General features: G+C 44.6%; 1 protein-coding gene across 4 annotated transcripts; it reads right to left on the reverse strand.

Annotated features, from left to right (window-relative positions):
* Positions 1-1,649: 1,649 nt before the first annotated feature.
* lzts3b (leucine zipper, putative tumor suppressor family member 3b) lies at positions 1,650-13,087 on the reverse strand. Of its 4 annotated transcripts, none has more exons than XM_048244493.1 (8): positions 11,596-11,940; positions 10,838-11,187; positions 8,624-9,369; positions 8,085-8,266; positions 7,370-7,808; positions 6,008-6,328; positions 5,327-5,557; positions 1,650-4,796 (listed from the first exon to the last, which is right to left on the reverse strand). In XM_048244493.1, the coding sequence occupies exons 3-8, from the start codon at positions 9,227-9,229 to the stop codon at positions 4,089-4,091; spliced, it is 2,487 nt and encodes an 828-aa protein (XP_048100450.1). In that variant the 5' UTR covers positions 9,230-9,369; positions 10,838-11,187; positions 11,596-11,940; the 3' UTR covers positions 1,650-4,088. The 4 variants fall into 4 exon arrangements, with proteins under 4 accessions (XP_048100450.1, XP_048100451.1, XP_048100452.1 ...); XM_048244494.1 differs by lacking the exon at positions 11,596-11,940 and adding an exon at positions 9,940-10,167 and having other exon boundaries at positions 10,838-11,323; XM_048244495.1 differs by lacking the exons at positions 10,838-11,187; positions 11,596-11,940 and adding an exon at positions 12,990-13,087.
* Positions 13,088-17,432: the final 4,345 nt, after the last annotated feature.

The following is a 17,432-nucleotide window of genomic DNA, read 5'->3' on the forward strand; positions in this document are numbered from 1 at the left end:
CTGATGACCCCAACTCCATGTCAACCGCTAAAAAATTAAAGAAAAAGAATCAAAAAGAGCTGGAAGCAAAAACTTTGCATCTTGCCTAAAATGAAGATTTCCTAAAAAGAGGATCTATAAAAAGTAAAGGTATAGTAAAATACCCAAAGCCAGAATTCTGTTTTGTTGCTCTGTATCCTGTAATGTTATCGTGCGTCTGTGGTGATGTTTGGAATGGCACAGGATGCAATTTCTCAGTCAGGAGCATCACATGTCATAGTTGACTACACTGAGGGCAAAAAGTGACATAACATGCCTGTGTTGCTTGAATTGTAGTATTTCTCTAGGGGAAATGCTGTGAGCCGGTTGGCACCAAACCAGGCATGTCGACTGGACATTGATACAGCAGGAGGAAATCATTTGCTGGAGAACCTGACCTCTACACCTTTTGTGGTCATCATCAGTAAGTCATGTATTATTATTATTATTATTATTATTATTATATATTTTCTGTCAGTATATGCTATAGGCTATGTTTCATGTGAACCTTGACAAGCTGTAATTTTTGAACACTGTCCTGCTGCTTTGCAGGTGAACCACATGTCCCCTTAGGGGCTCTGTGAGAAATGAAATCATTTCATTACATTTTTATGTTTATGTATCCTTTTTATGTTTTAAATAAAAGTTAAAAAAATGTATGTGTTGTCGCGAAAGTGTGCAGTTCAGATATCTTGTTGGTAGCAGAACACAGATACCAACAAGGTAATTCACATCGGCACAGCCATGATCATACTGATGAAGAAGGGAAACTATAATATATTACCAATAGTTTTACACACGCTGCAAAGATCTGAGTTTATAGTGCTCGCATTCAAAGGGAAATGAGACATTTTATTTGTTATATAAAATTATGTTTTCATATGAAAAAGTGAAGACTCCCTATTTCTCTATCAGATGAAGGCTACATTATCTCTAGATTAAGCAACAGCGGCGTAGTAAGTATATTTTAAAATGATAAAAAAAACATGTGATATTTAAAATCTGTATCGATGCTGTAAATATGCAGCTTAACACTTTTTTATTCTTCATTATATGTTATTCTTTTCCTGGTATACCAACCCCCACCATCCACCACTTTCAATCAGTTTTGCTTTCTTGTGGGATACACAATGACTTTCCAACCAATCGATTAAGCGATTAGTTGTCTAACTATTAAATTAATTGCCCACTATTTTGGTAATCTTTTAAATCATTTGTGTCAATTTTGTAAGGAAATTACCTCAAAATTGTCTGATTGTAGCTTCTTAAACTAGAATATGTTTAGCTTTACCCATCTCCTGTAAATTTAATATCAACTAAATATTAGTCTTGGGCTTTGGAAATCACTGATGACATTTTTTAACCTTTCCTGACATTTTATCAAACATCTAATCGATTCATCAAGAAAGAAAAAATTTGACAAATTAAACAACTATATAAAAATAATATTTAGTTGCAGCCCTATTATTTGCCTCCTAAAATGTGTGTTGTGCACCTGTTAAAGTTACTCTCTCTTTGCCACACTCCTGCAAGTTTGCCATTAGCCCTTGCTCTGTTTGTGGAATGAGCAACACTGTTGGTGTAACATTAGATTTATACCACAAGAGGGCAGTAAAGTCTCACTTTGTGAGTCCTGTTCATCAGCTATGTTTTTAATGATCATCAGAATTATTTTGTTTTCTTACTTCTTATCAAACAATTGACAGAAACATAACAAACAATATGTAATAGAAATAAGTATAAAAAGACGCAGCTGGCATTTTCTCTCTATAACAGTACTGTCATCACATTTTTGACAACATCAAAAGGAACTGTTCCTAAAGGGATAGTGGCACCCAAAATGAGGATTCTTCCATGATCTTTTGCACCTCATGCCAGTTGTCATCCACACAACATTATCTTGTAACAGCAAATTAATTATCCAGCAGAATGCCAGAAATGTAATCTGTGCTGGTATTTACTCTTTTTTACACATTCTCTGGAATAAAAATCTAATTTGTTTTACAGACAAGAGGGTGAATTTTCATTTTGGGCTGATACATCCCTTTAAGCAGGGCAGTCATGATGATGCTGAATGAAAATATATGTACATATATGTATATGTAAATATGCATACTTATATTTATATATAGACATCATATACAAAAAATAAAAGACTCAAACTTCTGATTTAATCAAGTCACATAAATAATAATGATTAAAGAATGGTTATAAGAGTAGCAGTACTATTTATATTAATAATATATTTTCAAAATAGTCACACACAATATGTTGTAATACTAGAATAAACATGTTCACATAAACAACCATAATGTAATTTCATGGCCTTCCTGCCTGCAGTTCCACATGCTCTTGGTGGGGGCCAATACTCCTACCTCATAACATCACAATCACCTCTACCTAGCCTTCCCTCCAATCTGGAACCATTGAGATGTCAAACAGCACCCGACACACCAAAACACAGAGGAAAAGTTTAACAGAGACATTGTTTTTTTTGTGTGCCTTAATTGTCCATATTTGTAATTTTAATCAATTTTTCAAATAACAAAATAAACAAATGGTTATCAAAAAGAACACCTTTGTTCAAGTAATTCCCCGCATCTGTTGGAGCTCCTGAACTCTGATCTAGTGCCCTCTTGAGCTCATCTTGGGTTACTGCAGCCACAAATACTGGAGAAACAGATTCTCCATTTCCCTGAAACACCAAAGGCCTATTATTATGATTCCACGATTTGTTTTGAAACATCCCTCGGCTACTATGACATTATCCCCAACAAAACTTTGATTTTTCAATACAGAATTCTTAAGAGCACCATACAGAACTTTACCCTCAGAGAGCACCTAAAATGAAGTGTATAAACCTTACCGCTGCAGTTTTGGGCACCAGAGACAACCTGCTTTGGGCAGTGGCCACAGTGGTGCATGTAGATGATGACAATGACTCTCATGCTTCCCATGCTGTTGCTTGGTCACCGTGGTAAGCAGGTTTTTGGTTCTCGTAACAAATTGGCCAATGCTTCCAAAAAAGTGCAGAATAATTTGGCTACATGACTGTAAACACGGTTGCATGACTGAAAGAAGAGCAGGTATAGCCTACATTTCATGCCAGATGATCTCTGACAGCTCAAGCTTCATCCAGATCTCCATCTACTACACCTGAATCCTAGTGCAATGCCAAACACAGTAGTATTGACACATTACCCAGCACTTAAAAAAGAACTCAAAACGTATTGCATTACATGTGACCACATTCCTGTTTTGAAAGTACAATGTAGTACAATGTAATGCCTACACAGGCACCAGAAATACTAAATTCTTGCTTTGTATTCATATGTACTTCAGCTTGATATGTTTTTCAGCATGAAATTTAAGGTGGTTTCAAATGAATCGTACCAGTGATTATGTCAAATTGTATTGCCAACTTGCCTGATAAGTTATTCTTCTAGTCAACAAGTTTTGTATTCCTTTGAAAGTACAGAGAGATGCATAGATTGTCTGCAACATCCACCCTACAGACAAACCAATGCATCTGCTTCAGATGAGGCAGACAGAGATTAGGTTCAGAACCATAATATTCTTTTAACACTCCCTCTAAGGGTAAAATATCAAACACATGATTCACAGAAAAGTAAAACACAGCGAGCTAGTGCAAACCAATCACATCGGCAGAATGCTCACATAGTTGAACTGAGAATCACAAAGGTGTTTTCAGAGTGAAAAGCATCTGTCTGTTGTCTGTTCATCAGTCACATTTGAATTCTTAACCACTGTTTCTCTTTTGAAATTCTGTTTCTTTGTTTTTTGTTATCATGTGTGTGTGTGTGTGTGTGTGTGTGTGTGTGTGTGTGTGTGTGTGTGTGTGTAGGAAACGAGAGAGTGACAGAAAGAAAGAAATGGGAGTTTTGATTAAGCCAAAGGTTTTTTTTTTTTTTTTAAATTCCACCTCACTCAAGAAACCAGCACATTGTGTCTTCTAAGAGCATGTGGGGCTGAGGGGCTTCTGGACCTTGTCTGCTGGTTATCTCCTGACAGAGGGCAACCCTCACTAGCCCACTCACTCAGTGGCTCACTCAAATCTCTGTGGACTCGATCCGCTCCAGCCTGGAGGGCCCGGGCCAGGGTGGAGCCAACTGGTGGAGCGAGGGGGGCAGCTTGAGCTCTTCAGGGGTGGGGATGGAGGGGGGTGGGGAGAGGGGCAGCGGGGGGGGATGCAGGATAGTGGGAGGCGTGGGGGCAGTGGTGGGCGGGGGTGATCCGGGCGACGGGCAGGGTGAGGAGGAGGACGAGGAGGCCAGTCGCTGGCCCAGCTGGCCCACGCGGCGCTCCAGGGCCTGGTTCTTCTGCAGCGTCTCCACGTAGCTGAGCTGCAGCTGCGCCTGGTACTTGAGCACGCGCTCCTTCTCGTCGTGCCAGACGTGGCGCTCCTGGGCGAAGGTGAGCGCCTGGCGTTCGCGCTGCTGCCGCTCGGCGCGCAGCTCCTCCTGCAGGCGCTCCAGCTGGCGCCGCAGGTCGCCCGCCTCGCGCCGCTGCGCCTTGGCCTCGTCGCTCTGCAGGCTCAGCAGCGCCTCGGACGGCGGCAGCGACAGGGGCAGCGCGGGATGGGACGAGAGCGGCATCAGGCTGCCGTCGGACGGGTTCCGGCAGGGCAGGCTGGCCCAGTGGCCCGAGGAGAGGCTCCCACCTGCCGACTCGTGGCCATGGCTCCTCTCCCCCAGAGCCCGACGGAGCCCCAGCACCTCCGCCTCAAACACCAGCAGCTTATCTCTCAACATGGACACCTACAATGGGACCAGAAGGACCTACTTTAGCACTGGTTGTTTTATAAGGAGAATGTATAAAGGGCCATTCACGCCAGGAACGATAACTGTAACGATAACGGCAAAAAAGAATTGCTGTAGCTAATAACAATGGCACCGTCCACACATAAACTGTAACAATAAATACATGAAGAGCGATATCGTTGGGGATCCCTTTCAGAACGATTTTGCGAACAATATAGAGCTGAGAGCCAGTCAGAATCCATCAAATTCTATACGTCACATTCATTAACACAAGGAGAGACTTTCCTTATCATTGAACAGTGGGACGCCAATATCATTATAGTTACCTTTATAGTTACCTGGTGTGACTGCTCCTTTAAGACACATCATTCTACTGTGTTTTGAAAAAATATTTTTCTTTTCATGCAATGTGCAAAGGGCAAAATTAAAAACAAATTGTTGTGTCACTTACAGTATGTGCATATGTATGTGTGTGTGTGTGTGTGTGTGTGTGTGATTGTGTCTGTGATTGTGTCTCCTATCCTCACCTCAGCCAAAGTCCTCTGCAGCTCTGCCTCACAGCGTTTGAGCTCCAGGCTCTTGCAGTTGTAGGACTCCTTGAGGCCCAGGATGGCCTCCTCCTGGTGTTTGAGCTGGGCCGTCAGCTCCTTCAGCTGCCCCCGGAGCGACAGCATCTCACTGGCCCGCTGCGTCACCTCGCCCTGGCTCTCACGGAGCTGCTGCTTTAGCAGCGAGATCTCACCCACCTTCTGACACACCTGTACAGGCCCAGATGGAGCGGGATGCAGGTAGGGAGGATGGAGATGGAATGGACAGAGGAACATAACGGTTGTTCTTCACATGTAATCACAGAAAGTCACTGTCTTTATACTTGTACACCTAGCCTGGACAGTAATTTCCTGTGTATTAGCCGCATTGTGTATAAGCCGCAGGACAGTGTTTCATGCAAGTTAAAAGAAACAAAACCATATTAATAACATATTAACTGCCCCCTTGTATTAACCTCATAGCTGAAGACATTTTGCAAAATCAATGTATAAGCTGCGGCTAATAGTTGGGAAATTACTGTAGGTGAGTATGAGGTAGTCTGTGCACTGACTATAAAGTTGAAGCTAATCAAAGGCTTTCATTGAAAGAACCTCCTAATTGATCTCATTGAAAGAGCCTCCTAATTGGTCTCATTGAAAGAGCCTCCTAATTGGTCTCACCTCCCACTTGGTCTCCTCCAGGCGCGGCAGGATGTCGGCCTGCTCCTTCCTGTAGTCCAGGCACTTCCTCTCCAGCTCCTCGCGCTGGGCCAGCAGGGAGGCCATCTCGTCCTGCAGACGGGCCTTGTCCTGCTGCAGGCGCGTCACGTGGCTCTGCAGGGCCTGCTGGGATCGCTGGGCGCGCCGCGTCACCTGCTGCAGCCGCACGGCGTAGTTCTGCCGCAGGTCCTCCATCTCGCGCTCCCACACGCGCTGCTTCTCCTCAAACACCTGCACGATGGCCGCCTCGCTCTGGTCCAGGTTGCGGCGCATGTGGAGCACCTGTGAGGACGTGACCAGGGGGAAGAGACGAGGAAAGAGAAAGAAAGGAAGAAAGAAAGGGGGGGGAGTGATGAGGTAGCAGAAGCCAAGAAAGAGAAAGCACAGTGTTTCCCATACATTGACTTATTACAATTTTTTAGGTCTACGTGATCAAAACTGTATTATACCGGGCTTTACCAAGGTGAAGTTAAATTTAGGGTTATTATACGGCTCTTCACAAGGCAAGTAGAACGCTCCATTGGCTTGAATGGGATTTCCCAAAGTTCTACGGTAAAATATTTTCATGTAATTACCGCTGCAAACATATAATTACCGCTGTCAATGGCAACAGGTTTGGTGCTTCTGATACGTCTTTCATATCACTACGCAAGGACTGGAACTTCATTCAAAAGTGAAAGCAGACGGTTGATCAGCTGTGTTCTAAAGAATGTTTGATTCAAGTTCAGCATGTGTTGTTACATGTGTTGAACTATTTGTTTCTCAGCAAATGCCACGATGAACGGTAACAACTAGGCTAGGCTATGTCGGCTAAAGTCATATCGTGGGGAGTTTATTATTTCGTTTTGGCAAGTAGGCGTGTAATAAGCGGGATAATGTATAGAACGCCGGTCATTATTGGGAAAATAAGTCCCTTCAGGGCGGAACAAGACCCCTCCGCTGCACGTCGGGGTCCGGTTCGCCCTGTCGGGACTTATTTCCCAATAATGACCGGCGTTCTATACATTATCCCTTACTTATTTGTGGCGGCCCACCACAATATCAACATTGACCACCACACAATGATTTTCCAGATTGTACTAAATTGTGCATAAATCTGGTTAGCATCATAACTACGCTGTGCTAATTTGTTAAACTGTTGCATTCAACATTAATTCTACAAACCAACCACCACAAATGGAATTCAATTCTCTGGGAAACACTGAAGCGAAGACAAGTAGAGGGGAAGGAGTCTCAGTCCTCAGAGAGACTAGACATCCTACTGCCAAATGAAATCAATCCTATAGCAACCCCACACCCACTCACTCTACTGACTGTTCATACCTCTTGCTCCTTCTCCCAGAGTCGGTCCTCAAGGTCCTGTATGATGTCATCGGAGGATGGGGAGGGGCGGACCGTGGCGGGGATGTCCACCTGGTGACAGAGCCGCGGATAGGACGAGGAGCTCTTACCGGACGAGGAGCGTCCGCTGTCCGAGGCGCTGAGGCCTAGGCCATTCTGGTAGGCCGGCTTGTCCAGCCGGTCTCCCGGGCCGCCGCCTGTGGCGCCCCCGGCCGTGTTGGTGCCCACACTGGCGCTGGCGGCAGGAGCGGCGCTGGTGCCCAGCCGGTTGAGCTGGCTGGTGGAGGCACTGAGGGGTCCGAGGGCAGGCGGCCCCGAGCTGGTGTAGGTGGGCAGGCTGCTCAGGGAGTTGCTGCCCGAGTCCGACATGCCACTCTGACCTCCGCCGCCCGCGCCGTTACCATTGTTGTCTCCCGGAGGGCTGGAGAGAGAGTTTTCGAGAGTTTTAAAATAGTTCTCTCTGAGCATGACTCATGAGCCACATCAAACGCTTGTGTAGGAAAAAGAACACAGTAAAATCCCACAACTCTCCTGCCACTTATGACAGTAACGGCTCTGACTTGTCCCCTGATATGAACAAACGGGAGGATTTATGCAATATGTGTGTGTGATGATAAAAGACAGAATTAGCATATGTGTATGTGAAACCAAATTACAGAATTAGCACACGTGTTTTTCTTGCCACCAAGAACCTTACCTGTCCAGCTCTCGGAGAGGCTGTGGGATGTTGGAGCTGTCTCCTCCTCCTCCTGCTCTCCCTCCAGCAGATCTCCCTCCTCCACCTCCTCCACCAGCCTGGCCAACCAGGTTCTGCATAGAGTGGAAGCTCTTGGGCACCACAGGCTTGAAGGCAGAGGGGCGCACCAAGGCTGAGTTATTCTGAAACAGAACACACGGAAGTCAGACACAAAAATACATGGATGGCGAGAGAAAGACGGAGAGGGAGAACAACAAGCGAGTGCGGGGTAACTCAAGGCAGTAATGTTTATAAGATGAGTTATGCAGGAAAAACCCACCCCAACTTCAATCCTACAAGTTCAAATTGAGATGGAATTGTTTTATTTTGGTTATTGCACTGTAATAAAGATAATATTAAGCCACGTTCATCTTTGTGTCATGTAAACAACATGTCATGTAAACAGCTTTACCTCAGAATGAAAGGCTACTGTGTGGTCGCTATGAACTCAAATAATTCAGCCTATAGGTCTACCAAACTCTCCTGTCCCAGTGTGTTACCTTTTCCCGCACATGCTCCAGTTTCCCCGAGACAGGCAGGAGTTTGGGGGGCGTCTTCTCTGGTTTGGGCTTGGGCTTCAGTTTGGGTTTGGGGTTGTTGGCAGCAGCCATGGCAGCTGCTGCAGCGGCGGCGGCTCCTGCCATGGCTTTGGCCTTGCTGGCTTCTCGACTCTGCTGCTGATGCCCGGTCGCCATGCGCACGCGGTGGGCAGTCTTTTCGTGACTGGCCGCGGCCGCGGCGGCCACCACGTTCCCGCACAGGTCGAGCGCCAGCACACCCCTGTGGACCTCCCGGAAGGCGCGGTCGGCGCGTTCGGTGGGCGGTGAGGTGAGCACGCTGGACGACTCGATGCTGGTGGTGGGCGGGGGTCGGTCGGAGGTGGCGCTGCTGCTGCGCCCGTCGCTGGAGCCCCCCTCCGTACCCCCCTCCGTGCCCTCTGACATGGGGTGGATGAGGGGGGGCAGGAGTGGAGGCGGTACGCGCTCGGCACTGTGACTGCGGCGGGGCAGGTGGTGAGGCGCCATGCGGGGCAGCGTGGTCCTGGTGCCAACACTCTTCATGGCAAACTCCTGCTCGCCCGCAACTCCACTGCCAACGCTACCCATGGCCACACCAGAGAGGGGAGGGGAGGGGGGTCCTTGCTGTGGCAATGGCAATCACTCTGCACCTGACACCAGGGGGACCTCCAGGGTGTTTAAGCCACAACCAGTGCTGAGGCTAGCACTGCAGCCTGTCAATACACACACTACAGCAAAGGAAGGCCACAGAAACAGAGAAAGAATGTTAGACAGAATAGGGAAGGATTGGGGTAAAACATATGACAAGTTTCTGGCCAAAGTATACCTTTGTCTACTTAATTTAAGGGCAGTTTCAGGGCTAGGCCTACATAGTTAAAGGAAAGCAAAGATGTAAGAATAGTTGTAGAGTAAAGAAATATTATGCATATAGCATTACGTAATATTATGTATATGTGAGCAATGTGTGTGTGTGTGTGTGTGTGTTTGAGAAACCAATAAAGTGTTTCGATTTGTGTTTGGACTTGTGCGTATGTGTAATTTATAGAGCTGTGTGGGTTGAGAAATAACTCTCTCTCTCTGTCTGTCTGTGTGTGTGTGTGTGTGTGTGCAGCAGCTGCGAAGTGCAGTTCTGGAGCCAGTAGTACTGAATGACTGCATCAAAACTGGATACTGTGGACTTGAAGTCTAGTAAAGCCTATGTGGAGAGGCCAACAAGTCCACTATTTTGGTCCTCTCTCTCACAGTGTGCCCTAGATACTTACATTAATCACCACTCCCCTTAAATCAGCAGAACTTACACTCTCACGCAGGTTTCACACAGACAGCCACTTGTAGAACAGTGGGTTTACACCCCCAACCATTTGAAATCCAAAAAGACCAAGCCTTGGAGTGCAGAAGCCAAACAGACAACCTCAGACATAAGGTTGACTCTCATCAGGCAATCTCCTCAGCTGGACATCTTGTAGCTTACATCCTCAACTTGTTCCACTTTGTCATGTGGAACCATTTCTAGCTGACCTACAAATCTGAACACAAACACTTGAATTCAAGAACACTACTAATACAAGGAACACAATACACCCTCTGAAACAATACTCTCTCTCACACACACGTACCCGCGCGCGCCCGCGTGCACACAGCCAAATGATGGCAGTTCTATATTGCCATGAGACGCCGATGGTAACAATGACTACACGAGCCTATATGTCTGGTCTAATGAGAAATGTAGAGCCGTGTTCGTTTTGTCTTTCTCTCGATAGCATTACATAATACGACAGAGTACACCACTTCGCCGTGTTCAGTGCCTCTCCAACCGAGAGAGAGCACGGCTAAAGGCATCCTACACAACCGCCAACCGCCAGCTCCCCAGAGCTGTCTCTATCGCTTCCACATATCCTTACTTCCAGTCGGCTGAATAACAGCAACCGAGCGCCTCCTTCCCCTCCTCCTCGCATCTCTCTACCTTACAGACCACGACAACGCTGACACAGGCATAGCCTCCACTCTACTCGCGATTCATTGTCTCCATGTCGTTGTGGAGGGGAGCGCTTTACTTAGCCTACAACGCAAACACTAAGACGCAACGAACGGTGTGATGAGACGGATGAGGAGAATCTAAAACGAGTAACGTTAGGCTGCAGCGGCTATCTACCTGGGAGCTAGTACCATTCTCCTTCACCATTGCCTCATACTTACTGTTCACAGCTGCACAAAGACCGCTTTGGATGCGCAAATTCGTCCTTGTTTCACTGACAGGTTTTTCATTTGGCGCCTGCTGCACTCCGTGGTCCAATGTTAGCTTGGGTTGTAGTGTGGATGGCCAGCGCTCTATAGGCTACTCGCACCTTCGAGGCGGCAGTAGGATGATGGCAGCATCAGCGGATGCGTGTATCAGCTGGTTCATACACACCCACCTCCGCCACGCCTCTCTGCCACACGCTAGAAACGCCCCCTTAGATCTCCCAGGGATGGAGCCTGCGCCACAGGGATGCTGTCCAAGTGTAGACTGACTTATTTTTAATTGATTAAAATCTTGATTGTGATAGCTAGAGATAGGAAATAGGAATAAGGTACCCCTCAGTCAGATGTCATAGTAGGCCTAGGCTATCAACTGAATGTAAGCTACCACCTGTGGTCCTGTACCACAGTTGTCTAGTGATGTTTTTCAAACTCACAGAGATTACCCCTCATGGAAATTACCTTTAGCCATTCTAAATTAAAATATACTTCATTCATTCAAGTAGGCTAATATGAATGTGATCATAATGTTAGGCCTCTATCTATTGGTTCTGTAGCTTTAATTAAATAAAAAATAATTCATAGGATAATCTGATACAACATTCATAAAATCTTCCAGAATGTCCTATAATTTGACATAGCCTACACTAGACTCCATGGTTAGTTCATAGCCTAGCATAGCCTATAGTTGAATAGAAAAAAGACTCTGTCCCCACCTGAGCACTCATGTCTGTAAATATTATCTCACATATTGAATATGTTTTAAATGTAAATTAACATATCATTTGCCTTCCTGTCCATGTTTCCAGAACTCTGCAGTCCTGACTTGCATCCATTCACAATTTTACTGGTGACAGGAACATGGTGGAGTTGCCATGGAAACACCCTTCCATCAAAATCATCCAAGGCTTGGGTTTGTATCATGTGACTGGCTAGAGATGTAAACCTATTCCTGTTTCACATGCAGCTGTAATACTCTATGGTAATACTGTGTAGCCTATAACTGTGTGCACCTGCAACTTTGTAAGTGGATTAACTGTGTGTGTGTGTGTGTGTGTGTGTGTGTGTGTGTGTGTGTGTGTGTGTGTGTGTTTATTGTGTGTGTGGGTGTGTGTGTGTTTATTGTGTGTGTGTGCCTCAGACAGAAAGACAAGTGCAGGTATGTGATACGAGTATGGTTGTGTATACAATAGGGATTAATAATGTACAGTGTAATAAATAGAGAATATATGTTGAGTATAAATAGGCATTCTATATAACTAATATATATATATATATATATATATATATAAACATGTAATATATATGTACAATATATTGCACAAGTTTATGGGCAGGCTATGGAATATATATATACATTTATTACACGGCTCTTCACAAGGCAAGTAGAACGCTCCATTGACTTGAATGGGATTACCCAAAGTTCTAGCGGTCATTATTTCTTGGGAAAGGACCTATAAATATTGACCGCTGTCAATGGCAACGGAGTTTGTGCTTCTATCAGGTATTTCTTATCACTATGCAAGGACTGGAACTTCATTCAAAAGTGAAAGCAGACGGTTAATCAGCTGTGTTCTAAAGAATGTTTGATTCAAGTTCAGCTAGGCTAGCTAGGCTAGGCTATGTAGGCTAAAGTCATGTCGTGGGGAGTTTATTATTTCATTTTGGCAAGTAGCCGTGTAATAAGCGGGATAATGTATAGAACGCCAGTCATTATTGGGAAAATAAGTCCCTTCAGGGCGCGTCGGGATCCGGTTCGCCCTGTTGGGACTTATTTCCCAATAATAATGGATAGTATGGGGTGTTAGCAGTGCAAGTGTCACAAGGTCGGTTCGTTCACCACTCACGGGCCTCGAGCCCGCCACCTTGACATACACACTGGCATGGGAGACGAACACTCTAACCACTGAGCTAAAAGCCCAGGCTTCCAACTCAGCGGTTAGAAGCGTTCTTAAGGTTAGGGCTGTGAGGATTTACACGGGCAACAAGCACGCTAGCTCAGTCTGCCTCCGTTACACAAGGTCATAGGTGAGACAGAGTAAATGATTTCTAGGTTAGGAGACATTTGCATTTGAGGTAAATATGACCAATACAGTATCACAATACTCACTGCCCAGAGTTCTGTAACTCTTGAGAAAGAAAATCCAGTCATCAAAATACTCTCCATACTTGCAGAACAGACTTGGAATTGTTTCTTGCAAAAGGTAGTCTATGAAAACAGACAAGTTACTCTCCAGTAATCCACGTGTGCTCCCGTGGGGAGGTCGACGTCCAGGTCGAGGAGCCTCATGAGCTTGGCGCCAGACTCCTGGCAGCTCATCAGCTGGCCTCGTCTAAACATGGAGCAGAGGGAGCGATGCAGCTCCACGTCCCCTGACGAGCAGCGGGCCTGGGCCTGCATGTCTGTGTCCAGTGGACCTGAGGAAGATGGGGCCGACACTGGGTTTCAAGTTGCGTATTGCAGTGTAGTGTATGTGTAGTGTGCTACTGTAATCATATATTTGATGTAACTTTTCATTCACACGAATGTCTGTTCATGTCACATTGGATTGAATTACATTCAACAAAGTAACCTGGATCCTCTCACTCCTCCTGGAAGGCCCATTATTAGTGGAATTGACACCATCACGGAACCAGCGTCTAAATACATAGACTTCCACATAAAACCACTTTCATTTTTTCTGGCTCTGCCCAACAGCTAAAAGACTTTCACCAGTACCTTAATGGGATTAACCACAACATAAATTTAAGCCTAGAATTCAGCATGACTTCCATCAACTTTTTGGATTTAAAAATCTATGTGGATACAGAGGGGATCCTTCATACCACCATCTACAGGAAGCCTACCGACAGAAATACCATCCTCAGGGCAGACAGTTTCCACCCGAGCAGCCTGATTTCAAACATCCCATATGGACAGTTTCAGAGACTGAGACGCATATGTAATTCGGACTCAACACAGTCAACTGAAATGTATGAACGTTTTAAACAAAGAGGTTACAACAACAAAACTCTAAATTGTGCATTGTCAAAAACAAAATCAACTGAGAGCGAGCCTTTTCAAACCCAAACCTAAAAAACAAGGAAGCAACAGGATTTTTGCTCTTTCCAATGTTCCAGGCAAACCAACAAAATTAAACAAATCATTAACCGGAACTGGGATATCTTATTGAGCGACTCCAGTCTTTCCTCTGTTTTTTTGGATTTTCCACAGTTTGCTGTAAAGAGGGCCCCCACCCTAAAGGATAAACTGGTAAAAAACTATGTCTCAGCTCCTAAACTAAAAACTTTTTTTTACTAAACCTACAGGCACATTTCAGTGCGTAGCCTGCAGACACTGTACAGACATTAACAAAATTACTCTCTTTAAGGACTCTACTGGTGAAAAGACTTTCTACTGTAAACATTTTGCAAATTGTAATTCTACTCATGTGGTGTATCGTTTAGATTGTAAATGTGGTTGTTTCTATATAGGTCTCACAAAAAGGAGACTGCGGGATCGATTCGCAGAACATAAGTATGCCATTAGGACAAAAAATCCCAATTATCCTATCGCAAAACATTTTCAATTCTCTGGACAATGCAACCCCAATGAACTCACAGTCATGGTCATTGAAGTGATTCATAAAAACATTAGAGGAGGGGATAGGCTTAAAAAATTGGCTCAGAGGGAAACCTACTGGATTGATACACTACAAGCTTTGAAATATCCTGGACTTAATGATGATCTTGATTTTTCTGTGTTTTTGTGATTGTCTTGTCATAGGTCTATTATATTTTATGATACATAGTGTCTAACTGAACTTTACTGGTGTGTTTGTATATACACATGTTGAAATGTAGTAAATGTAAGTGGTTATTGCCTGTTCCTAAATTGCCTGTTCCTAAAAGGAGTAAATGTGAGTGGTTATTGCCTGTTCCTAAATCCTACATGCTACTATTGTATGTTATTGTATAATTGTTATATGTTGATAGTCATGTGATCATATCACATGACTGAGCTCTACCTTTTTAAGTGCACCTGTGTCATTAATTGTAATTAAGCCCTGAAGAAGGTTCGGAAGCGACCGAAACGCGTCGGCAGGTCCAAAGTAAAATAAAGGACTTTTATTAATATATCAAAGTGCCTCGGATCTATTCTCTCCTTTTTTGACATGCATTCCTTTTGATCCTGATGAGCACCTGATTCTGGAACTCTACTCCGTCACCCACTGAAGCAGTCACTTTTTCTCTCTCCACGTTCAAAGTAACATACTCTTTGGCTACTGAGTTGTATTATTTTTGAAGTACAATCAATGCCTTGTCTACAAGAGTGGAAGTACTGATAAATCTGACATACTGTAAACACGGTCGGTCAGATTTCCATTTCCACATGTGGAGAGATTTTATCCAAGGTAGTTGTACAGGATTTTTAAAAACTATTCTTACTGTAATTACTGAAGAGGATTCTTTGCCTTATTTAGGGGATGCAGAACATTAGAGTTCATCATCCAGGTCTGGGGTTAGGGAATGCGTTCAGTTTGAGGGCCAAGTTAGGGTTCCTTACCGGGGGAGTAGTTTAGCACCTTCACATCAGGCTTCTCGGCCAGCACGCGGAACATCATGTCGCGAGTGGCCTTGCCAGTGCAGTAGAGGAACCAAGAGGGGAAAGCCTGCTGTGCACAGAGGGAGCTGAGGTTCACCACAGTCCGCCGAAGGCCCTGGCGCCGTGGAAACGCCTGCAGCAGGCTAGCCGTCAGGCTGAGGGCCGAGCTACAAGAGGTCTCTGAAGTTCTGAGTGAAACGAGAGACATCCCCAAGGGAGCCTGTTCGTAATGTGTCCCCTTTATGACTGCTTTGACTTTCCCAGGTCCTGGCCTTTTCTAATGAACTCTCTGTAACCATCTATGGACCCGGTTGTTTTATGAAGACACAGATCCTTAATTATGTTGAGAATTATATTATCTTTAAATTACTTGGTTAGGAAAACAAATGTTTAGGGCTCCTTTCATGTAAGTGGTGGGTGCCAAATGGAGGTAGGAGGACCACAGGTGGTGTGTTATAATACATGACCTGGGTGTGAAAATCTGGGGATAGTAAAAGTAAGATGGTCATGCTGAGAGTGAGGTCTGAAATAACAGCACTCCGAAATCGTGTTCAATAATGTTTTTGTGTTAAAATGTTTGCATTCTCATTCATGGTCAGCAGAAATTATATCACTGAAACAACTTACAGTACAAGCCTATGCTTACAGCACATCTAGCCATATCAGATAGCAGATAGCCTGGTTGAGTTGTCATTCCATGCCTTAATGACCTCACCACGCTTAATACAATCATCACTCTTCAAGGGCTGAGAAAGCTCACCTTAGCAATATCGGCCCAAGCTGATCACCTGATGTTTCCATTCTGAGGGATGTCTTGTGATGTCTCTGGGAAGGGTATCTGTCACTTTGGGAGTTTGAAAGTTGTGTTAACCAGGCATATTGTCTGTGTTCCAAATTGCACCTACGCCATACACTGTATGGACCCTTTCAAGAGAGTTCCATTATCAGCATCATAGTTGGCCCCACAAGGCTTCCTTTTTAACATTCCATATGTTATCTTAATGCAGAGGAAGTAGATTGGGGCCCAAATAGAACGTTCAAGCATTGTTTTTGTTTTTATTGTTGAAAGGGTCTATTTTCAGTACTGCAGTGTAGTGGAATTACTGTATTCATATTTACACACATGTAACATTACACATGTAATTGTCTGTTCATATGGGATTACATTCAACAAAGTAACATACTCTTCAGCTACTGAGTTAGTTGTATTATTTTCAAAACTTGAAGTAAAATCAATGCCTTTTAAGAGAGGAAGTGCTGATTAGCAGATACGTCTGACATAAGCACAGTGTTGGGAAGATTTAGGATGATCTGACTAAAGGGCTGTCTCAGTCACGTGTGGAGAGCTTTTATCCAAGGTAGTTGTACAGGATTTAGAGTCAAATAACAGAACAAAGAAGAGTTTAAAATCAAACAGATTTCTTCAGATGCCTGAATATACCACCAACCAACCAGTCAACAAACTATTCAGAAAAAACACTCAGCAACAAACAACAACAATGAGGAGTTAGTGTCTAGAAACACCTAGAAACCGAAACATTGCAAAATAGATTAATGAGCAGGACACGTTCAGGGGGAAACAGCAAGAAAGTGCCAGAAGACATGAGCACTGTCCCGCGTGTTGCCAGGTGGCCACAGCTGTCAGATGTCTCCGCCCCTCACATTTGATGAGCAGGCCCAGCTGATATACAATAATAGCTTTAGGGCTCCAAAGTGGCTAATTCCAATTTTTGAACCAAACATGTCCCTGTTTTGGCAAAATATTTTCAAGTAAAACAGTAAGCAGGCTAGGAAAACTCCTGTGATAGTGTAGAGCTGAGCCCAGTAGTGATCTCAGTTTGTATTCACATGAGTAGGGATCACCCCAAAACTCCCCCACCCCCCTGTGAGTGCCCACAATGGTACAGCTCAAGAGAGGGTTCTATTTTAGTGTGTGGTAGTGGTGGTGGAATGCACAGTTGCTCCTAT

This window comes from Alosa alosa, chromosome 5 (assembly GCF_017589495.1).
Source record: "Alosa alosa isolate M-15738 ecotype Scorff River chromosome 5, AALO_Geno_1.1, whole genome shotgun sequence".
Taxonomy (NCBI): Eukaryota; Metazoa; Chordata; class Actinopteri; order Clupeiformes; family Clupeidae; genus Alosa; species Alosa alosa.

Coding starts and splice junctions, on each gene's coding strand:
- lzts3b (XM_048244495.1), bottom strand. CDS start 9,229: ATGGGTAGCGTTGGCAGTGGAGTTGCGGGCGAGCAGGAGTTTGCCATG. Junction 7,809..8,084: donor CCTCTCCGAGAGCTGGACAG/GTAAGGTTCTTG, acceptor CTCTCTCTCCAG/CCCTCCGGGAGACAACAATG. Junction 4,797..5,326: donor TGCAGAGGACTTTGGCTGAG/GTGAGGATAGGA, acceptor GTCCCATTGTAG/GTGTCCATGTTGAGAGATAA.